This window comes from Arvicola amphibius, chromosome 14 (genome assembly GCF_903992535.2).
Source record: "Arvicola amphibius chromosome 14, mArvAmp1.2, whole genome shotgun sequence".
Taxonomy (NCBI): Eukaryota; Metazoa; Chordata; class Mammalia; order Rodentia; family Cricetidae; genus Arvicola; species Arvicola amphibius.
This window is the reverse complement of record NC_052060.1, coordinates 17,408,223-17,432,528: the sequence shown is the minus strand read 5'-3', so window position 1 is coordinate 17,432,528 and position 24,306 is coordinate 17,408,223. Positions and strand designations below refer to the sequence as shown.

Sequence of the window (24,306 nt, the reverse complement as noted above, 5' to 3'; positions counted from 1 at the left end):
ATGTCAGGGATGAAATAAGTTCAATAAAACTTATCTGCAACACCTGAACAGCTGCTTTGTAGTTGGGAACTGCCAAAACCGAAATTAAGGGAATGAGTACTCCCTGTGGTGATTGCCTCTACCCAACTGCTAAAGCATATGCCATTGCTTTGTGATCTGGAACAGGAAGGGTGGTGGCAGTGAGATACTAAAGGAACTGAGTCAGTAGAGAAGGAAAGCTGGCGGCTTACTGATTAGTCATATATATAGGCATCCTAGTAAACATTTTCCAGCTGGCAAACCTTGGGATTACCTGGGTCTTAAATTGTTTTAAAGGCCAACTGGGGCCCCACTGAAGCACTGCTGGAGAAGACATCATGACCAAGCTCCTTCTTGTCACAGGTGAGTTGGTAATCAGACATAAAGACTCAGTGTTGCCTGGCTTCTTTTGGTCTCAGGATCTGACGACCAGGAGGCATCTTCACACTATGGCTCTATGTATTCTTCTTCTTTCACAATTTCAAATTTTCTTCCATCATTTAATAAGTTTTCCTAACCTCACAGGCTGTGATAACTATTCTGCCTTCATTGATGACACACATACAGCATTAAAGGAGTCTCATTTTAACAATACTTTTCTGCTGGCTCCTGTTTTGTTCAGACATTAATACTCCCCACTCATCTTCCTATACTCTCTGCCTTACATTGGCATTATATTTATTTACTATTTCTTGGAACGAACTTTTAAAGAGAAGAAGATCAGTAGAAACTTAGATGCAGCTATTCTAGTTGTCTTTGTTCTACTGTTTTGAGATTTATCCTCCGTAGGTCTGCTGCATTGATGGAGTAAAAATGTTCCTCATAGACAACCATAGAGATTTATTCAGTAGTTACTTTGAGCCAAGTCATTAAAATCTTACTAGTTGTGCTAAACTTGTGCTTTGTAAACTGTGCTAAGCATCAGAAACTTTCTCAGGTGAACACTGAAGCTCAACTTGTAAAAGATTCAGAAGTGGTCTGGTTACATGATGATGATTCATGCCTATGATTTCAGCAATCAAGAGACATGGGAGCAGGTTCTCTAGTTCAAGGCCCATCTGGGCTAGTTAGTAAGACATGCTGTCTCAAACCCTGCTCTGTTGATGCCAAAGGGAGGTACCTGGAACTTGACATCTGCATTCCTCTAGCAAGGTCTTTTCAAAGATGTTTCAAAAAACTCAAACTGTGGTAATACTGTTCTCTGCTTTAGCAAGATGGCTTGACTGTTGGAAGGCTGGGTTCAAACTCTGAGAGGTGAGACATAGTTTAAAAGGGTTATTACTAAGTAAAGAAAACTAAAGTAACTTCAGACAGCACTAGTTCTGTGAATAAATAGACTTTACATTCAGTAAAAATTAATTAGGACACAGAATGTGGACAAGGATGGTCATTGTCATGCTCTAATAAATCATAAGAGTAGATTGATTTTTTTTAATTTTTTTTTTTTTGGTTTTTCGAGACAGGGTTTCCCTGTAGTTTCTAGAGCCTGTCCTGGAACTAGCTCTTGTAGACCAGGCTGGCCTCGAACTCAGAGATCCGCCTGCCTCTGCCTCCCGAGTGCTGGGATTAAAGGCGTGCGCCACCACCGCCCGGCATAAGAGTAGATTGAAATGTATATTTGCTGAAAACAACACCCCTTGAAATGTCTATAAATTTTCACTTGGGCTTTCTGATCTATGTCTAGTAGGATGACTTTCACTGTTTCAAAGTTTGATACTCAATGATTCAGGCAGATGTTTCACAGTAAATGCTTGTTCTCTCTCTGTCTCTAGGTTTGGCACTTCTGCTGAATTCTCATCTGGGTATGTCATAACTTCATGTTTTGTTGTTTACAGAACATTTTCCCATCATAAGCCTCAAATCTCTAAAAATTACTTCTAATGTACTTTTCTTTTTATAATACTTTATTTGAAAAATACTCATAATACTTTATTTGAAAAAAAATACCAAGAGATAAAGCCATGTGGGAAAGAGATGGGTTTCCACTGTTGGGAGTAGACTATTTCAGCTCAGCTCTCAGTGCTGTCCTCTGTGGTGTGCCCACCTTAGCATTAACAAACCAGCTCCTGTAGAGCTGCTCAGAAACAGCGGCATGGCGTCTAACTGGTCTTCTAAACTTAGCCAAGATCCAGAAGTGAGTGCCATCGTTCTAATCATCAGCTTCAAGTCAGTGCCTGATGTCTAAGTTGCAATGTCTGGACTCAGGTTCAAGAGTCTTAGTACCAATTATCCCCTCCTAGGTAACAGGCGCCTGAGGCCCAGCAAGGGAAAGAGGCAGGACCAAACTGTCAACGGAGTTCACAGCCACCTACAGCGGGCCACTGTTCTTATTTGCTTTCCGCAGGTTCTTCCTACCAGCTGATGTGCTACTATAATAACGTGGCCCGGAACAGGCCAGGACTGGGAAGCTTCAGTCCTGCTGATATTGACCCCTGCCTGTGTACCCACCTCATCTATGCCTTTGCTAGTATGCGGAGCAACAGGATCACCATGAGAAGCATGAAAGACTTGGCTGACTACCGAGCTTTAAACACCCTGAAACACAGGTCAGAGAATGGCAGAGTTGTCTGATCTTGTGTCTCTTGGGTCAATGGTTACCACGTATTAATGTTTCTTTAAGTGTATCTCAGAATCCATGAGTTTGAGATGAGGACCCAGCCAATGTCATCAGTTTTTACTGCCATCAATTACATATGATTATTGCATAAGACATGAATTTTGAAAGCACCTACATTTTATCACGGTTCATGACCTTACTAGCATATTTTTACTTCACACACTTAACTTTTTCATGGTGAATGTCCTTTACATAAAGATTTCTTGAACATTTTTTTCCTGTCTCACTAAATATGTTACTACAATATTCTCAGTTTTTTTCAATATTTAATTGAATAGACTCTTCTCTCGTGCAATACATCTTGACCATAGTTTTACCTCTATCTACTCCTCCCTTATCTCCCATATCTCTGCTCTCCCTCAAATCCATTCCTCCTCTGTTTCCTCAGAACATAACAGGCCTCCAAGAAACAAAAAGACAAGGTGAAAGCCCTCATATAGAGGCTGGACAAGTCAACCCAATAGGAGGAAACCAGTCCCTAGATCAGGCAAAAAAAAAGTCAGAGATACACCCACTTTCACTATTAGGAGTCCCACAAAAAACACCAAGCTAATAGTCATAACATATATGTAGAGGACCTGGTGAAGACCCAAGCTGGCCTGTGCTTGCTGCTTCAGTCTCTGTGAGACCATGCAAGCCCTACTTAGTTGTTCAGTGGGTCATGTTCTTTCTCCTGGTGTCCGTGATAACCTCTGACTCCTTTAATCTTTTCTGCCCATCTTCCTGGGGGTTCCCTGATCTCTTAGGGAGAGAATTCAATGGATATCTCCATTCTTAGATTCTGTCTCTCTGTCTCTCTGTCTCTCTGTCTCTCTCTCTGCCTCTCTCTCTGTCTCTCTCTCTGTCTCTCTCTCTCTTTTTCTCTCTTTCTCATAACTGGTGGAGGTTCTCTGCACCTGCTCCCATCTGCTGCCTCTCTGATAACTGGATAAGGCACCAGTCTATGATCTGTAAGGATAGAAGAATATCATTGGAAATCATTTAAATTTCACTGATTTGGGTTTTTTTTTTTTTTTGGCCAGTCATATCTGGTTCTACCTTAGGCCTCTGGGCTGTCCAGTCTCTGGTTCCTGGCCATCCAGGCAGTGCAAGATATAGACTCACTCTCATGGGATGGGCCTCAAGTTAAACCAAACATTGGCTGGCCACTCCCACAAGTTCTGTGCCAACATTGCCCCAGCATATCTTACAGGCATGACAGATTGCAGGTAGAAGGTTTTATGACTGGGTTAGTGCCCAGATTTTCCTTTCCATAGCTTACATCAGATCCTCTGAAACTGAAATTACAGATGGTTGTGAGCTGCCTTGTGGGTGCTGGGAGCTGAACCCAACTCCTCTGGAACAGCAGCCAGTGCTCTTAACCTCTGAACCATCTCTCCTGCCCATGATATTTCTAACCAAAATATTTCCAATATTTCTTTTCCAATGCAATCTCAAAAACCACTGTTCTATTTTCTGTTTTTGTTCTTGACAAGTTCAAATAGCTTTGATTCCACTTATAAGTCTTATCATATGCTATTTGTCTTTCTGTGTGTTGTTTATTTCACTTAATATGCCCTTCAAAATCACAAACATTATTTCAAATGATGGGTTTCATTATTTTTATAGCTGAATAATTTATATTGTATATATAGCACATCTTTTTATCCACTCGACTATTGGTGGACACTTAATGGGATTCCGTATCTTGGATCTTATTATTCAATGTTAATGAATACTATTGAGCGCTATATCTTCAAAACACTGATTTCTTTTCCTTTGGATAGCAATGTTGATGAATCATGTGCAATCTGTGTTTATTTTGTGAGGCATCTACACGGTGCTCTCTCTAGGGCTTTTGTTCTTTACACTTATTTTGCAGCGATTTCTTTATACATCCTTGAGAATATTGGTTACCTTTCATCTTTTCCTACTAGCCATTCTAACAGGTGTTAGGTGATGAGTCAAGACGGTTTTAACCTGAGTAGCTCTGATTAGTAATGGAGTTCAGGGTATCTGTGTGTGTTCGTTTTCATACACCTCTTAGACATTTACCTTCTGTGAGAAATGCCCAGTCAGACTTTTTTCTCACTTGTCAATGGTTATTTCTCTTCCAGTTCCTGCTTTTTTTTAATGTTAACTCCTTATCAGATGTGTGGATTCCAAATATTTTCTCCCATTCTAAAGTTCATGGGTGTTTTTACTCATTTTCATGTGTTTTGAAGTTATCATACGAAGTAACTGGTCTCATCCTACTTTGTGTGTATTTATTCATTCCTCCCTCCTCCTCTCGCTCCTTTTCCCTGCTTTTCCCTCCCACTGGTCTTTTCCCCGCTAAGTAGTTTGCCTTCTATTTTCATGTCACATGTGTTCTGCTATCTTCTTTCTTCTCTGTCCCTTAAATTCCTTTCCTATCCTCACAGCCGCCTTTCTATCTTTTTCTTTTTCCATTTACCTGTGTCCATGTGTTCATATGCATGCATTTATGTTCATGACCACATGTGTGTGGGATCCGTTTCTGCCTTCTGAGACTGGAATTAAAGACAAGCCACCATGCCTGCCTGGCATGCGTAGGTTCTAGGACACAAACTCTCATACTCTCGTCTTTACACTTCTTTGCAATTGCTTTAAAAACTTATTTATCTCCTCAGCCCCACACACACACACACACATACACACACACACATACACACACACACACATACACACACACACACAACACACACACACACACACACACACATCTAGAGCCCACCACATATTAGAGAAAATGTGAGACATAAAATCTAATTTCTTAGATTTTTGCAGCTAGGATAAAAGTAGATAGTGCCATAAATATCTACCCTGGAGCACATATAAATAAAACAGGATATGTTCAAACAAGTGTATCAATATTTCTAATTTAAGTCATGGAAACTCCTGTTATGGAAAATTTTAATGTTAAAAATTCATAGATAAGTTATATGGCTTTTCAGATGAGGGCTCATATCCCCCTTTTTTGGCTTTTTGAGCAGGGGCTCAAAGTGCAACATTCCTGGCTATTCTAGAACTCACTCTGTAGACCGAGTTGGCCTTGAACTCACAGAAATCCACCTGTCTCTGCCTCCCAAGTGCAGGCATTAAAGGTATGCACCACCACCACCTAGCTATTATATTTTTATTATTAAAAATTTTAAATGTATTCGATCATATTCTTCCCTTCCCCCAAGTCCTTCTAGAACCTCCTACCCAACTTCAAGTTCTTCCTAAAAAAAGAAAATACAACCCTCCCCCACCCAGAAAAAAAGAAAACAAAACACCCAAACACATATGTGTGTATGTATCTAAGAGCTGTGTAGTACTAAACTTTTGATTAAGGAACAGCAAATATTAATTTCTGAATAAAAATATAACTGCATTTAAAATATATATGTATAACACCATTTTTAAAAAAGAAAACAATCTTTTTTCATTTTACAGTTACTTTATGGTAATGGAAGAAATTTGTGCTATAGTGTGTCATAGCTTGTCAGGAAAACACCAAATAATATCAGTTGTATTACCTAAATGGGGGGAACCTATGGATTTTTAAATTGTTATTTATCTTTTGCTTTTAAGGAACACCCAACTGAAAACCCTCCTGGCCATTGGAGGCTGGGACTTTGGACCTGCCCCGTAAGTGCTCTCTCTAGCAAGCCACTTGTTCATTTACTATTAAAAGCAAGCTAGCCCAACCAGCCTCTATTGCTGTACTTCTCAACATCAGAGGTGCTGAAGGCATCCACTAAGTGACTATGTTAATGCTATAAATTAACTGGAACCTTACTTCTAAACAGAACATGTTGGCAAGATTACTATGTTGTTCAAATTTTAAACTCAAATGGGTGTTCAAGTACAGAACGCTTTGAGCATTAGTTTCCTGCTTCCAAAGCGCTTCTACCTAAAGTATTTCCAGGTCACAATGGCTTGAGAAGGCCTTGTACAATGTCTTTGTCTTTTGGAGAAGGAAAATTAAAAGTCTACTTCTTAAATAAGACTTCTTTGATAGCACATTAATTTGGAGGATGTTTCAAGACAGCATGGTAAATTAACATGGCCAGATATCTTAAGAAAAAAAGATAATTTTGGAATAGTTCAGTTGGGGATAACAAAACTAAATGCTGAGTCCGGAGGCAAGCAAGAGTAATGATTGCAAAGGAAGGTTGGGGCAAAATAGGAACAAATGTTCATCAGGTTGAGGCGTCCTAGGGAAGGGCACAGAAGCAGAATTTGGGCTGTAAAGTGTTTTTATTCCAATGTGTTAATATTATAGAAGCCTTACCCTGGCTTTTTTTTTTCTTTTTTTGGTCTCTGTCAGATTCAGCGCCATGGTCTCCACTCCTCACAACCGCCAGACTTTCATTAGCTCAACCATCAAATTCCTGCGCCAGTATGGGTTTGACGGGCTGAACCTGGACTGGCAGTTCCCTGGATCTCATGGGAGCCCTGCTAAAGACAAGCATCTCTTCACCGTCCTGGTGCAGGTGAGGAAAGCAGGAAAAGGAGGAAGTGTCTTCAGTCTCAGAAGATTCAAAATCTGTTCTTTCCGAGGAGAGCTGGGTGGTACACAGTAAAACAAACTCAACTGAATTGAGACGTACAGAACCTTCGCATGGCAAAGATCCGTCTGTCCTATATCCACCGTGACAGATTATTTCCATATGGCACCACATACTAGATCGTCAGGCAGCCTCTGGAGAGTTTTAGCACTGAGTAAATAACTCACTGAGTTACTTTTGCCCAATAGCTCTAATTATCAGATTCAGTAACTCCATTCCTTTATCTTTATTCATACTTATTCTTTGGTAATATTATGCATAAATCATTGTACTTAGATCATATTCATCACCTCCCTCACCTACCCACCTTCAATTCTCCCCAGACTTCCCTCATTCCACTCCCAACTTCAGGGGCTCTGCTGCTCATATTTACATGGGTGTATGGCGCCATCTGCTGGAATATGGGCAAACTACCATGGCCCGTACTACTGAGGAAAACGGATTCTCTTTACCACTGTAACCTAAGGATGAGACCTCCTGAGATCCTTCCCGCTCCATACTCTGTCAATGGGCTTGATCTTGTGTGTCTTTTTTGGACGTTCGTGGGTGCGACAGTCCCATCGTCGAGATTATTTCTCAGCAATCTCCCCCAATCTCCGGCTCCACCTTTTCTCCAATGTTCCCTGAGCTTTGGGGAAGTGGGGTGTGATCCGGATAGCCTCTTTAGAGCAGCACGCTTTCCACCAGTTGTCTGTCTGTATTAACTGCCATTTGCTGTATAAAGAAGCTTCCCTGGTGAGGGATGGGAGTTGCACTGGTCTGTGGGAACGAGGGTAAGTTATTTAGGAGGCGGATCGGTACTATTTTCCTTAGGAAGACAGTATTTTGCGGGTCCTATTACTCCCCAACTCACAGATTCTTGGCTAGATGTCCTTACAGTACCAGGTATTCCCCTCCCTAGAGCAGGACTTGAGTTCAGTTAGAATGGTGCTGATTCACCCCATAACATCCGTGCCTATACTGCACTTGCTGACATGTCTTTTCGGCCCACTTGTCACTGGATCATAGCTGGCACAACTTTTGATGGCTTTCCTTCCCCACCAGCCTTCACAGCGCCTTCTGGTCTATGAAAACTAGCTTCCAGGTCAGCACCAGACCGACTTCCCTACATCCTATGATCAAAGTGTGTGATGTTCTTAGCAATAGGATCTCTCTGTCAGGTTCTAGTTAGTAACCAACAGCAATGATAACAGCCTGTATTGTCCTGGGGGTCTCTGGGATCCCCTGAGCAACAGCTTGAAGACCTATTTCCACTTCTGGCACTGGGTTTTTGTTGGATAACCTATGGCTTCTGGGAGGAGCCTTACACCACTCCCATGTAAGCAACTCCAATTAAGCTAGGAAGCTTATAAAATGGTAGGTTTCCATATGATTTTATCAAACATTCTTAGTAAGTTATCCTTCCTCTTACCCCTATTTTACTCTATACTAATATCCCACTCCACACGTACCCCTCCCCATTATTCCCCTTTCCCCCTCTGAACTATTTGTTGTCTATTATCCTATCCTCACTCACTCCCTTAAACTGTCTTCCTTCCTTGTGTCCCAATGGCCGCTTTCTAGTTTCCTGGCTTTTGCAGGTGCTCTCTCTCTGTCTCTCTGTCTCTCTCTCCATCTCTCTGTCTCTCTCTCCATCTCTCTGTCTCTCTCTCTGTCTCTCTCTCTGTCTCTCTCTTTCTGTCTCTCTCTCTCTCTCTCTCTGTGTGTGTGTGTGTGTGTGTGTGTGTGCGTGTGTGTGTATGTGTATGTTGAGATAAGGTTTCTCTGAAGCTTTGGAGCCTATCCTGGAACTCACTCTGCAGACCCGGCTGGTCTCAACCTCACAGAGATCTGCCTGTCTCTGCCTCCCGAATGCTGGAATTAAAGGCGTGCACCACTACCACCTCGCATATTATTTCTTTAATTGAAGCATACCTCCAGGCAAAAGTTATAGATCTTTGCACTACAACAGTACAATATAAAATCACATACCTTGCAATATATGGGGTTAATATTTCAAGACAGCTCTAACACCCTTCTTATAATGCTCTTCATCCAGTAAAATGTCCTAGTCCCTTGACCACTAGCACACAGAGCAGTTTCTGTGAGCATTCTGTTGGAAGATGACCAGGTACTCTGAAACAAGGCAATTGTAAGAGATAACCCCAATACAATACTTCATACAAGATGAAAGTCTCATAAAGTAGAGGTAGATTACCATCTGCTACTAAACTGTACTTGGTACCCAGCCACTACCACCTTCTCCTTTAGTTAACTTTGCATTTCATCCAGTGAGGAATTGGTCCTATGATAAACTTCAGCTACTCAAAAGGGGAAAACCTTTCTCCACTGCCGAAAGCTGGACTTAGGGAACTCGAGCAAGGGATGCTTCAGAACGTGGCGATGGTGGCAAAGCTCTCAGTCATTTGGAATCTAGATTTTGGATGAATAGCTGGTAACTTTAGAGGGGACATAATAAAGTCCTAAACCCCATGAATATTTAATGACTCTTAACACCATCTGTGCTACTGCCTTTATTGCGGTAATGACAGAAAAAAATATAAAACAAAATGGCAAAGTACTTTTTAAAAATATACACTTGTTATTGGAAGAGCTGTAATGAACTTGTCATGTTCTCTACTGTGCGTTAATATTCTGTAGGAAATGCGTGAAGCTTTTGAAGAAGAAGCCTTTGAGAACAGTAGACCCAGGCTGATGATCACTGCCATGGTAGCTGGTGCTGTCTCCATCATCCAGTCTGGCTATGAGATCCCCCAGCTGTCACAGTAAGTGGTCTACCATGTTCAGGAATTCTTGAGGGGATGTAAGCAACAGATCTTCATTCTTGGGATGTTTTGTTGCATGTGGACTTGGTTTATAGGCTTTGAAAGGGTGTATTTTTCTGGTATAGGTATGACAAATGTTCATCAGAAATTATTTAAACAGCATCCTTCATCCACAGCTCCCTAGACTACATCCAGGTCATGACTTACAATCTCCATGGCTCCCAGGATGGCTACACCGGAGAAAACAGTCCCCTCTACAAATCCCTAAATGACACTGGCACCAACATGTTCTTAAATGTGGTAAGACCCTACACAGATGCAAGTGCAAACTAGAAATGGTCCAAATCATAAGAGATTCATCACAAAATTAAAAAATCAAATTTTGAGTATGCAGTGTTCTTGTATACCTCCTTTACTACAACTTTAGTGAAGTATTTTGGGAAGAAAACTAGTAAATTTTCAATATATAATTTGAGCAGTTAGAACAGGGAACTAACATAACCCAGCACAGGGCACCAGCTACCTAAGGCCTACAGCTAACCTATGTCCCTGCAGGACTACATCATGACCTACTGGGATGAAAATGGAGCAGCTCCCGAGAAGCTCATTGTTGGATTCCCAGCATATGGACAAACCTTCACCCTGAGTGACCCCTCCAGCACTGGAATCGGCGTGCCCACTGCTAGTGCTGGGGTACTAGGGCCCTACACAGAGGAGTCCGGCATCTGGGCCTATTATGAGGTCATTACATTGTCTATACAGTTCTCTGTGGATATCAGGCCCAGAGCTAGGCTTGTTGCCCAGGGCTTGAGGGATAGAAATCTGCTGAATTTGAATGTTCATTATGTCCAGTATCTACCTGCTCTAAGCAGAGTATTGATGTGAGATTTCCCTCTGTATGCTGTGAATATGTTTCATTACCATTGGTTAATAAAGAAGCTGCTTCAGCCTATAGCAGGGTAGAATATAACCAGGCTGGAAGAGATACTGAGAGAGTGTAGGAGGAGTCAGAGAGACGCCATGTAACTGCTGAAGGAGACAGCTGCCAGCCAGAACCTTACTGGTAAACCACAAGCCTCATGGTAAAATACAAAATAAAAGAAACAGGTTAATTTATGATGTAAGAGTTAGTTAATAAAAATCCTGAGCTAATAAGCCAATCAGTGATTTAATTAATATAATTTCTGTGGGATTATTTTGGGTCTGGGCAGCCAGGAAATGAACAAGCAGTCTCTGTCAACAGAGTATCATTCCAAATACTTAGAAGTTTTGTATATATAGAATATATTTAATAAAATGAGGAGTTAACAATATATAATAACCCTTCATGCAACAGACAAGATTCTTAATTTTATTTATATGGATAAATAAAGTGATAAATGGATGTATGTCCCATATTGCTACAGACTCTAAAATGCCAACCTTATAACATGGACAATAAATGAGCATTTGAAAGCAGCATGAGATGAGGGTGTTGCTCAGTGGTCCAGCTCTTGCCTTAATGGGTATGGCTCTGGGTTCCATCTCTAGTACTATACATTTTAAAGATGTATCATAGTGTACAATGATATGAATATTTCTGCCTGCTATGGCTGTATATATTAAGCTGCAATATCAGCTTTCAGAATTTAGAGGCAAAGGGGTCAACAGTTTGAAGTCTGGGCTATAGACTGAGACTCTACCAAGAAGCAAATAAATAATTAAAAACATGGGCTGTGAATGAAGTTCAGTTGCAGAGTACTCCCACGGTATGAGCCATACCATGCATTTCATCCCCAGAACCACAAACTTCTTAACTCCAAATAAAACCCACTGGAAAAACCCCCTAGATACATATATTAAAGGAAGAAAAAAAATAAAGTGTACCTTTCTCTCTTGCATGACATAATATTTAAAGGATTATTATCTCATGACTTTAAAGATTTGCACCTTCTTGAATGATGGAGCCACTGAGGCCTGGGATGCTGATCAGGAAGTACCTTATGCCTATCAGGGCAACAAATGGGTTGGTTATGATAATGTCAAGAGCTTTCATATCAAGGTAAAGTCAGTCCCATGGGTGTTCTGAGGGCCCAACCCTGAGCTTCAATAATAATCAGATGATTATTGTTATCCTCTATCCTTAAACAGGCGGAATGGCTTAAGCAGAACAACTTGGGAGGCGCCATGCTATGGACCCTGGACATGGATGACTTCACTGGTGCTTTCTGCAACCAGGGACAGTTCCCTCTAACGTCTGCCCTGAAGAAAGCCCTCAGAGTGCACAGTAAAAGTATGTAACACCAGGGACATGCCAAGGGTAGGCAAACATCCCCCCATCAACTCAAGGGAAGTCTTGACACACCTCTATCCATTGCCCATGGAGACTCTTCCCACTTCATCTCACTGCTCCTGTCCACGAGCCAGTCAGTGAGCTTTTACAAACCCTCAACTTCCATGCCAGGGATGGTATACCTTTAGGGCAAACCAAGCATGCCTAGAAGCAGGGTCCAAGTCTCCTAAGTCTTTGTGATGTGCAACAGTCTACAGAAACTGTGCTGGCCACCACCATCAGCATCTGTGTCTCTATGGGGCTGTGCTTTGATGTCTCACTTACCCCTCTCTGGGGAGATTTAACAGAAAGGCTCAACAGTACTCTCATGTAGCTATACAGATTGCTTTTTATATTGGGGCATTTTTTTACCTGATTCTTAAAGCTTTTTACTTTACATAGCAGGTACTCAGCAAGTATGTTTCAATGAGTTATATAGAAAAAGTATTTATTTTCATTCCAAGCCCAGCTGGCTTTGAGGTAAGATAGGAGGACCGAGAAATGCGTAAGGAGTTGGGTTGATATCACTTCTTAAATCCTGAGCATAGAATTATCCTCTGATCTAAGCCCCAGTCAAGGCCACCATGTCCAAACTTTTATTCACCTCCAGTGGAAGCCTGCCATTGCATGAGGGTGTCCCTGCTCATCACTTTGTGCTGTGTTTCTCAGGTTGCATGGCCTCGGTTTCAGACCTTCTGCAAGTAAATGCTCCTACAGACAATGGAGGTAGGAGCTGGAAGACAATGAGGCAGTAGATTCTGTGTCAGCTGGGCCAAGAGAATAATCAAAAAGTCTTCTGTCACTGCCCAATTGGAATCTCATCCCAGCACAATTTCCAAACGGACCTTCTCCTCAAAGCAACCTGTGATGAAGAAACTCTAGTGTCCATAAGTGTCCATCTCGGTTTTTCCCAGGATTCTGAAGTCTCTTTTGCTCCTTGCAAAGGTCATCTTGAATCTACCTAACTAACTAAGATAAAATCAACAATCAAAACATGAGCTCCCTTGGGGGTTTTTTGCAGTTTGGTGAAAACCTTTTCACAGCTGCTTCAGGTGAAAGGTGGAAAGACTGTGAGAACGAAGGGGAGCCACCACCCTACCGTCTTCTGTCTGCCTGTGCACATCTGCGTGGTGTTTGAGGCTGCGTGAAGGAAATGAAGGAGCTGTTGGTGCGCAGGAAAAGATGAGGACATTTACAAGGCAGGTCTGTGTAGCGTGGTGACCCTTTTCAGGAAGGAGCCACAGTGAGTGCTGGACTCGTGAGTGTAAGCAGCGCAGCTTGTCATGTCTAAGATCGGAAGCCCCGAACATCAACCTGCTTCTGCTGAAAGCCCAGTTGTTGTTCTAGTGCTGCCAGGATTGGTGAGTGTGCAGTGGACTCATCATGGAGGGGCAGCGGATGCATCATGGGGTAGCTGCCCAGAATATGAGCTAGCAGGAGCCCTTTTTGAGAACATGTGCTGTACTCAAAACCATAGTGGTGGCTGACAGTTGCTGTCACCCCTCACATGGCTATCTGATTAACTGGTCATTAGACTCAGTGGAGCAGATTAGATTATCACTTCCTGGAATTCACAACTGAGATTAACTGTGGGTCTGTTGGTCACTAAGAGTGGCAGAATGTAAGCTCAGGAGCTGTAGAGAAACAAAGGAAAAGAGAAAGTTCCTCCAAGTGTGAAAGCTAGAAAGTAAGATCTAGTGAGAGCACTTGCCAACAGCTTCATAGCTGCTGACTCTAGTTCCTTTATGAAGCCAGCAGCACTTCTACCTTTAGAGTCTGTAAGACTCCCCTTTAACTATACAACTTCCTTTGTTCCTTAAAGGACTCGCGTGTCTCTTACTTACAATTAAAAGAATCTTCATTTAGTAAGACTATAATGGCTCTGTTTTTTTTTTCTCCAGATTCCGCTGTAGGCTCACTTTATGTGTCAAACTATTTCTGGTTTTGTTGCTTGTCTTTTGAGATGGGTCTCCCTGTATAGCCCAGATCTGTCTCAAAATCCTGGGCTCAGTGATCCTCCTGCTTAAACCTCTGGAATATTTGTGACTACAGGCAGACACCACCGCATCCAGCTCAAACTCTATGTGTTGAATATGAATCTTCTTACTTTGTTCTCACACAAGCCTCCTCAGACAGATACCACTGCTTCCTAGAAACCGAGGCTTGGAGAAGCTTGGTTCCATGTAAAGCCGGAGCCAGAGCCAGGCAACCACAGCTTGGAGCCTTATCTACTGTTTCACTGTATCCCCTAACACCAAGCACAGAGATCTCATGAGAGATGACAGCACTGGCGACTGATAGGCAGTCCTCTCTCTGGATAATGACCCTTCACCAGAAACTCCAAGCACTCGCTATTACTACATACCAGGAGCCAACTAAAGTGGGAAAGGCAGAGCAGTAAGAAAGACTAATCTCCTTGTACAGGGGGGGTGATATTTTGCTTCTGCCATGCTGAACAGTAAATAAAGAAGGAAATGAAGAATAAGAAAGCTTGTTTAAAAGTGCCCAGTGGGCCGGGCGGTGGTGGCGCAGGCCTTTAATCCCAGCACTCGGGAGGCAGAGGCAGGCGGATCTCTGTGAGTTCGAGGCCAGCCTGGTCTACAAGAGCTACTTCCAGGAAAGGCTCTAGAAACTACAGGGAAACGCTGTCTCGAAAAAGAAAAAAGTGCCCAGTGAATAACAATAGTTTGGCTTATCCAGTCCTAGACAATGACTCTTGTGGGAAGATCTTAACCAAAGCCAAAGGCAGCCAGCAGTGTTCTCACCTGGGCAGAGTTTCTCAGGCACAGTTATAGTGAAGACAAACCCCTCGTGGTAGAAATGAACAAGGCACATTAAGTTATACCAGAGTTGAAGGGAGTGAGCCTAGGACCCTGTTGTTGGTCACTTAAAAGCAGTGAGTCACAATAGACTTACTACTCCAATCAGGCTTTCCAGCTGCCTTTATACCACAATGCTGCTTTGCAGAAAACAATGTCACAATGACTTGAAGGGAAACTTCTAAGGCGGGGCTGTTGCTTAGCAGCCAGGCTTGAGAGCACTCCTCATTTTCTTGCTTAAAACCCATGAGGAGAGTCGTGTCTCATGCAGGAAGTAAATGTGGAACCCACGCTTCCTGAAAGTCCCCATGTACTACAGCTACCGTCCAACCCTCTCGAGACATCTGAAAACCCTAAGCCAGATGACCCGCCTGAGAAGACCACAGTCAGTGAATCCACACGGCAAAACCATCCATTCCTTTGGAACTTCAGTCTCGGTAATGATGCTCGTCATTATATAGTATACGTAGAAAAGAAATCCCTTCATTAGGTAGGAGATAAATTGCAACAAGACAGGGCAGACAGACAAGGGAGGCCTTACCTCCTCTGAGGAGTGGATAGGGGTTGAGATGGGGAGGTGGGAGCCAGGGGAAGTGAAGGGAGGGGGAGCTGGGGGTAGTATGTAAAAATTAAATTTTTAAAAAATAAAAAAGACAGGGTAGAAATCACGAGAAGACGACAGGAGGAACCTGGTCATGGGTGAGGAAAAGAAGAAACCTCTGCTAATTGTGCCAAAAGTCTTAGCAAAGAGAAGTCTCCAAGCAGAAAAATTAGGACAAAAATACCCTTGGAGCTGGAAGGTGCCCTGGAAGGATGAGTCCAGCTGTATATTAACAAGTTTACGCTCACTCTGTGTGATCTGCCCCTGTGGAGAGTCCTCCAGTCTCATGGCAGCCCTTGGAGGAAGGGCATGGCTCCTGCCATAGTCCATAAGGCCTCTTAAGTAGCTCCCACAAGATTGGGAAGCTAGGAAACACAAAGCAATCCTTAGTGCACACCAGTCTGAGAGACTTCAGAGCCCATGTTCACCAGTTACTATTGAATGGCAGTCTGACATTTAAGAAAGTCCAAAGGGAAGGCAGGGCCTTAGGAAGACTGCTTCCTCTCCTCTGTCCACTTTCTCTGGCCACCTATCCTGAAGTAGCATTTTTACTCCCCAGATCAGAGGTCCCCAACTTTGTTCAGATCTAAGGCCTGCTTTTGGTGAGAAATCACTTCATGGTGTTCTTTTCCTGATTCTGTTATTAAATTAATCAATAACCATCTACATCATGCGACTTCCTAAACTCATATATAATGCTCTGATTTTAGGGTTTTTTTTTTTTCTTTTTTTGGTTTTTCGAGACAGGGTTTCTCTGTGGTTTTAGAGCCTGTCCTGGAACTAGCTCTTGTAGACCAGGCTGGTCTCGAACTCACAGAGATCCGCCTGCCTCTGCCTCCCGAGTGCTGGGATTAAAGGCGTGCGCCACCATCACCCGGTTCTGATTTTAGTTTTAAAAAGAAAACTGAATTCTGGTATTATGTCGTGTATGCCAGCAAATAGATGCTCAGCCTTAACTACTTTAGAGGACAATGAAGTGGGATCCTTGCACCGTGTATTTTACAATGAATAAAATTGGGATCAAAAAGTTTAGATTTCATCTCATATGAGCATTAGAGCAGATTTACAGTGGACACCAAACCAAAAAAAAAAATATTAAGAAAACCAAATGCCAGGTATGCTGGTGCACACTTTTATTCTAGTACTTAGGAAACAGAGCAGGCAGATCTCTGACTTTGAGGGCAGCCTACTCTACATAACAAGTTCCTAGACAGCCAGGGATACATAGAGACACTTTGTCTCCAAAAAAAGGAAGGAAAGGAGGAACGAACAAATGAACAAAGAAATGAAGGAAGGAAGATATTACTATCTCACTAGCTTCTGGTAACAAGAAGAGGCAAATAACTCCCTGAGCATGGGTTACTTATAGATAAAATCCCTTTATGTCTAAAAAAGGGGTGGGTGGGGTCATGAGTGAACAGCGAGTAAAACAGAGTTGTTTCACTTACTAGGTTTTCCGTGGGTTCTTTGAAACAAAGTCTCGTTATTCAGGTCAGACCCATCTCAAACTCTGTGTTCTCCGGCTTCCACCTCCAGGCTGCTTGGATCAAAGGTGGTACCAGAACATCTGGCTCAGAGATATTGACATAAATTATTTTATTGATGTACAAAATATATTAAAGGGGGTCTAAAGCAACAGTGAAGTGACTGGTGAGCTCATTGGTATAATAATCAGCACACAGCCCAAGATGGAAATACACTGTCACTAGACAACTTCCTTCATATGGTCTCTCCACCTACTCCTCCAAAGGTCTACCTGTCCTGACTCCTAACTCACAGAATTGGAATTTTCATACCAACTGACTTACGTGTCTTGTGAACGTTCATCTGAGTTCCTTCATTCTACACAGTGAGACTGTACTATTGCCTTGCAAGATTTTCCTTTGTTTCATGTGTGTAAAAATGGATGCATGTGTGCACACAGGAAGGGCACACAGTAGAGGCCACAGGAACACGTGGGGAGTCCTCTTCTGTCAGTCTCCATCCTATTCCCTGGAGAGAAGCTCTCTCAGCGAAGCCGGATCTCACCATTTTTCAGCTAAGCCAGATACCAAACAAGCCCCAATTATCATCCTCTTCTCTCCAATGCTGGGATCATAGGTGTGAGCACCATGCCTGGCTTTGTACAGAGGTGATGGGGAACCAAATTCAGGTCCTCATTCTTGAACGGCAAGCACACTTACCTACTAAGCCATCTCTCCAGCCTCCTGTGTTTAATTTCTTTTATTTTTAAGATGATAAAATTACATCATTTTCTCCTTCCGTTTCCTCCCTCCAAACAGTCCTGTCTACTCCTTGCTCGCTTTTAAATTCAAGGCCTCTTTTTTTCATTCATTATTGTCACATTTATATATGTATATATTCCTAAATATAACCTGTTCCGTCTGTATAATGCTACTTGTATATATGTTTTAGGCCTGAAAGGTTAGTATTGGATAACAAACGTGAGTGCTCTTCTTTGGAGGAAACTATCTCTCCCCCTCTCAGCATTCCTTTACTGCCTGTAGTTTTTGTGTAGAGCTGAGGCCTCCTGAGCCTTCCCAGTCCAATGTGGCATGTTTATTGTGTTGACCTTGTTTCAGCCAACATGTTTAGACTTTATGCATGTAGTTTCTGACACTACTAGGAGACACAGTCTCACGGAAAATTCCCTCATCCTCAGCTCTTACAATCTTTCTGCCCTCCTCTTCCATAGGGCTCCTTGAGCCTTAGGAGCAGGAGTGTTTTGCAGATGTAGCCGTTGTGACTGGGCTCCACAACTCCATGTATGGACCAGATGTGGTTTTCTTGTAACGGCCTCAGTCCGCTACAAAGAGAAGCGTCTTTGGTGATGGGTGACCCCCAGGCTCTTTTCATTATTTTGTCTGTGTCTGTGTTCATGTGAGTAGGTGAATATATGTGTGCAGGTACATATGGAGACAGAGACTCTCAGTTGGCCTGGAACTCCCATGTTGCACAGCCAGCAAGCCCCAGGAATAATCCTGTCTCGACCTCCCCAGTGCTGGAGTTATGAATATGTGCCACCATGCTCCTGTATGTGTGTTCTGGGCATTGAACTCAGGTTCTCATACTTGGATAGCAAGCATTTTACTGACTGAGCCATCTCCCCAGCCCCAGGATGCTATCAATGCTTTACGTTTCATTTTCATTGTCGTCCTTTAGACTACTATCCCATGATTCATTTTTCAATTTTGTTAGTAACGGATGTTTTTGTTTCTAGGTTAGTACTTTTATAACCAATGTTGCTCTTAACCATTTGGCACATGTCTTTCGGTACGCAATCGTGTGCATGACTGCCAAGAAAATGCCAAAGAGGAGGAACTGGAGGCCATAGAGCTGTCTATGGTCAGTCTTACAAAGGTCACCAGTTGTCTAGAGTGAACTTAATAGCTGATTTACATTTCCAATGTCGGTCACTTCTCTCTTACTGTGATAAAACACCATGACCAAGGCAATTCATAGAACAAAGTGCCTATCTGGGCTTATAGTTCCCGAAGATTATAGTCTACGATAGCGGACCAGAAATACCAGGCTACTGAAGCACAGCTGAGAGCTCACATCTCAAGCTACAAACAAGAGGCAAACAGCCTGGGTCTTTGAAACCTCACAGTCCTCTCCCAGGGGCATTATTTCACTAACACGGTCTAATCCTCCGAAACGCTACCAACTGGGAGCAAGTATTCGAATGCCCAACACTGATGGGACATCTCATTCAAACCACCACATCCATCAGACATTCAGTCTGGAGTTTCCACGGTCTCACGTTCTTATCATCCTTTCAGTTACCCTGTGTTTATCTCATCTCAGCTTCAGGCTGCCTCTATAGCTTCTCAGACGGGACCTTTCCTTTCTTTCTTTCTTTCTTCCTTCCTTCCTTCCTTTCTTTCTTTCTTTCTTTCTTCCTTCCTTCCTTCCTTTCTTTTTCTTATTTCTTTTTTTTGGTTTTTTGGGACAGGGTTTCTCTGTGTAGCCTTGCTGTCCTGAAACTCACTCTGTAGACCAGGCTGGCCTCAAACTCACAGAGATCCACCTGCCTCTGCCTCCCGAGTACTGGGATTAAAGGCGTGCGCCACCACCATCACCAGGTGATGGCACCATTTATATACTTGCCAATTATGTAAATGCTCTTTTTGTGAAGTTAGCACCCAAGTCTTGTTCATTTTCTACTAAATGAACTGATTTTCCTACTACTTTGTAACAATGCTTTATTAACTCTAGGTCAGAGTTATCCAACAAAAATACAACACATGCTACGTATATAATTTTAAGTTCTCAAGTAGCCAAAAGAATGAAACACAAGAAGTTCATTTTAAACATGTTTTGATTTAACCCCAAATACTATCATTTCAATAAGTAATCAACACAAAACTTAGTGAGATAGTTTACATCTTGTTCAGTGTGTCTTTAAAATATAGTCTGTGTTTCACTTATGTTTGGGACCTGAAACATCACCTGGAAGCTCCTGCGAAGAGTTGACCTCAATGAGTAGTGCTCAAGGCAGGACCTTTGGGAGCTGACGGGATCATGAGGGCTCTGCTCTCATGGATATGTTTAATTAAACAACCATGACTTCATAGCTTGATGGGCTACAGACAAGTTTTGGAAGCTTTAGAAGTAGGGTCTAGTTGGAGGAAGTGGGTCATTGAGGACATGTCCTTGAAGTCCCTGCTTCCTACTCCCCAGACCCCAACTTCCTTGCTGCCATTGAGCAAACAGCTTTGCTCTCCACTTGCTGTCTGCCATGACATCCTGGCTCTGTTTGGACCCAACCCAGCAAAGCTCAGTAACCACAGCTAAAAGCTTGAAGCCATGAGCCAAAACAAACATATCTTCCTTTTAAATTCCTTTTTGTAGGCATTTTGTCACAACTAAAGAGTGTTGACTAACACAGCTTCGCTAACTCGGACTAGCCATGTTTCAAGCGCTCAATGGCCACACATTTCAGTGGTTCTGTATGTTCTGTATTGAATGCTCAATGCTTTGTTGCTGTTGTCCTCTCTGACATCGTGGCTTGCCTTCTCATTTTCTAAATGCTATCTCTTTGTTCAAATTACTATTCTGAAACAATTTCAAACCTAAAGAAAAGTTGCACAACCTTTTTATCCCAATTCTTTAATTGTATAATGTTGTTTTGTGTTCTCTCTCTCTCTCTCTCTCTCTCTCTCTCTCTGTGTGTGTGTGTGTGTGTGTGTGTGTGTGTGTGTGTGTGTGTGTCTTCTTTTGAATACACTTTTTATGGCATGGTGCCCAGTCTCCTGAAAGCGTCCAGTGAAATTCCCAGCAGATACAGAGACCTCATCTGTATGGCACTTCTGCTCTGCAAACCAGCAGCAGGGCAGCCCTACCCTTAAATTCATACACGCACTGTTGAATTGCTCCAACTGCCATAACTCTATCTCATCTAGGATCCTCTCCATGAATTTATGCTGCATTCCATTGTCAAGTTTCAGCAGTATCCTTCAATCCAGTCTGCCCTTGCCATTCAAATGCTTAAGAGTCTTTAAAAAGATAGCTGCAGGAAGATCCTCGACCTGGGCGCATTTCAGATTGAAGGAGCTGGCTAAGCAAGTCCAAGATGTGAGCAGGCCAAGCACTGGGCTGAGCTCCTAGAGTTCAGATGAAGAGGAGGAGGAAGAATCATACGAGCAAGGGGCAGTCAAGATCATGATGGGGAAAACCTCAAGAGACAGCGGACCCAAGCTAGTGGGAGCTCATGGGCTCTGGACTGACAGCTAGGGAAACTGTATGAGACCAAACTAGGCCTTCTGAATGTGGGTGACAATTATGTGGCTTGATCTGTTGGGGAGACCTCTGGCAGTGAGACCATTTATTTTGGATGCATGAACTGGCTTTTTGATGACCATTCCCTATGGTGGGATATCTTGCTCAGTCTTGATACAGGGTTGGGGAGCTCTTTGTCCTGTCTCAACTTGGCAGCCAAACTTTGCTGACTCCCCAAGGGAGGCCTTATGTAGTACTCTGGGGGTGGAATGGTGGAAGGTGGGAGGTGGGAGAAGGGGAGGAAGGGGAAACTGGGGTTGGTATGTAAAATGAAAAAAATTAAAATAAAAAAAATGTAGGCAGGCCAAGTCACTCCACAGACTGATGCTATTGTTCACAAAAGGAATTTTTCTTCCCTTACTATACCCTGTCTCTCAATGGTACCTTTAAAATCCCATCCAGATTACAAGGAATAAACTTTACTGGAAGTCAACTGATGAGGGATTTAATCATATCTCCAAAATCTCTTCACAGTAAATCCTAAAATTTTAATGAAATAATCAGAGACTATAGCCTAGCTAGATTGATATATCAAAAAAATTGTCACAGAAAACATTCTTATATTGCACCATCATCCTGCTCCTCGGGGAACTCACAGGCTTTGGTGTGTCTTACCAATGTCCACCCTCATGGCAGCCAAATGATTATATATTTCATCACTATGTATTTCCTTTCTTGTTATTTCTGTTATATATACATATATATATATATATATACAGTTATTTCTGGTGTGTGTGTGTGTGTGTGTGTGTGTGTGTGTGTGTGTGTGTGTAAAGAGTGGTCATCCTCGTTTCTGATCTCTGGTTAAAATTTTTTATATTTTCATCATGAAGTTCATTTTGTACATGTTGGTCATTAATAATATCAGATTGAGGAAGCTTATCCTAATTCACAAAAAGATTTATGCTTAAAATTATGAGGTATTGTGCTAGTTTATCTCTTGAGATAATCACATTTTAGTTTGTTAATACAAGAAACTATATTTGTTTTACTTTTAAATTTTACAGCAAACCTTGAATTCTACAACTTGGTCATGAAATGACAGATTATATTTGATTTGTTCAATTTTTTCTTTTTATTTATCTTCACAAAGATTTTCTTATAATGCAAATACTACCATCAGGATTTTGCAAGTGTTACAGAATAAGCTGAGTAATGGTGCCTCCCTGGTATGGTTTTCCTTCTCTTTGTTTTTATTTTTCTTTAGGGTCGACTAGATTTTATTTCAGTTAGAAAATATTACAGAATATACAGAGAATTCTCACAATTTTTTATCCAGTTTCCTCGATTATCTGTACCTCACAGTATCGGTTACATTATCAAAATTAAGAAAGCACCTTTGCTACATTATTATGATAATGATAACGGCCAGACCTTGCTCCTACTAGTGTCCTCTTTTTGTTCCAGAATCCATTGCATCCCATTGCTTTTCTTAAACTTTATACAAATTTTTAATTTCAAAAGAAATTCTTTTCACACAATACATTTCCCCTTCCCCAGCACCTCCAAGATCCTCCCCCACTTCCCTTTACTTCTCTCTGGAGTTTTTTATTTTGCATTAATTTTACATTTTCCACTATATTCTGTTTTCTTTAACTCTTATTTTGAGATTGTAATTTAATTGATTTCTCCCTTTCCTTTTCTCCCTCCAAATCCTCACATAACTCTCCCTGCTCTCCTTCAAACGTATGATCTCTTTTCCATTTTTGTTACTGTATATATATATATATATATATGTATATATATATATATATATATACACACATACATACATACATACATACATATTTCTAACTATAACCTGTTGAGTCCATATAATGCTACTTGTGTATATTTTTTAGTACTAACCTATTTGCAACAGACAACCAACTGATATGCTCTTCCCTGGGGAGGACTCAGATGCCTGGAGTTCTTTGTGTAGGGTTGAAACCTTGTGGGCTTCTCCCAGTTTGTCACGTTCATTGGTGTCAGTCTTGTTCAGCTCACATTTGGGCGGTCATGTTGGTGAGACTTCCCGGGTGTAGCTTCTGATGTTATTAGGAGACACGATCTCAGAGCAACATCCCTGGTCCTCTGGCTCTTACAATCTTTCTGCCCACTCTGCTGCAATGTTCCCCGAGCTTTAGGTGTGGGAGTAGTTTTGTAGATGCATCACTGCATTGGCCTTCTTCATTGGTATCTTCATATGCAATCTCTACTTTATTTGTGCAGGCTAGTTTCATTCCCTTTTCTCAGCTAGATTCAGCTGAAGCAAACTAGTGGACCTGTACTGGGTATTGATGGGCTACCTGTACCAGCCAGCCAATGCTGGGTATTGACAGGCTGCCTGTACCAGCCAACCAATTCTGGGTATTAGTGGGTTGCCTATGCTAGCCTACCAATGGTGGGTATTGATGGGCTTTCTATTTTCAATGTACTTTGCAAGATATGTTTCATGCCGCTAATGATGCAAACATAATTCTCAAAAATATTAGAAGTTGAAAATATTAGTATTTCCTACAACATAGGTTGAGAGTTTTAAAAAAGGTGTCCTATAAACAGTGTGTTCAAGGCCTTGATAAGTCAGTGCTAAAAGTCCCAGAGTCAATAAAGTAATATAAACAACAAAGAGACGAAGCTTTGATGGAAGACTACTAAAAAGACATGATTTTTATTCAAAACAATTCAGTCCATCTTGTTCTCTTAGAATTCAACTGGGCTGTTAGCTCCTATGAAATCAGGAGGAGCATCTAACTTCCCTGCTAGGGCCATTACACAGAGAAACCCTGTCTCAAAAAACCAAAAAAAAAAAAATTAAAAAGAAGAAGAAGAAGAAAAATGTTAGCCAGGTGTCATGGC

The 24,306-nt window shown here is 41.9% G+C and overlaps 1 protein-coding gene across 1 annotated transcript; it reads left to right on the top strand.

Moving 5' to 3' along the window:
• The first annotated feature begins 281 nt into the window (after positions 1-281).
• LOC119800946 (chitinase-like protein 3) lies at positions 282-13,260 on the top strand. Its single transcript, XM_038311333.1, has 11 exons — positions 282-381; positions 1,791-1,820; positions 2,363-2,564; positions 6,212-6,268; positions 6,951-7,116; positions 9,832-9,956; positions 10,133-10,256; positions 10,512-10,697; positions 11,878-11,997; positions 12,087-12,228; positions 12,937-13,260. Exons 1-11 carry the CDS (start codon positions 357-359, stop codon positions 13,020-13,022), a joined length of 1,263 nt encoding a protein of 420 aa, XP_038167261.1. The 5' UTR covers positions 282-356; the 3' UTR covers positions 13,023-13,260.
• Positions 13,261-24,306: the final 11,046 nt, after the last annotated feature.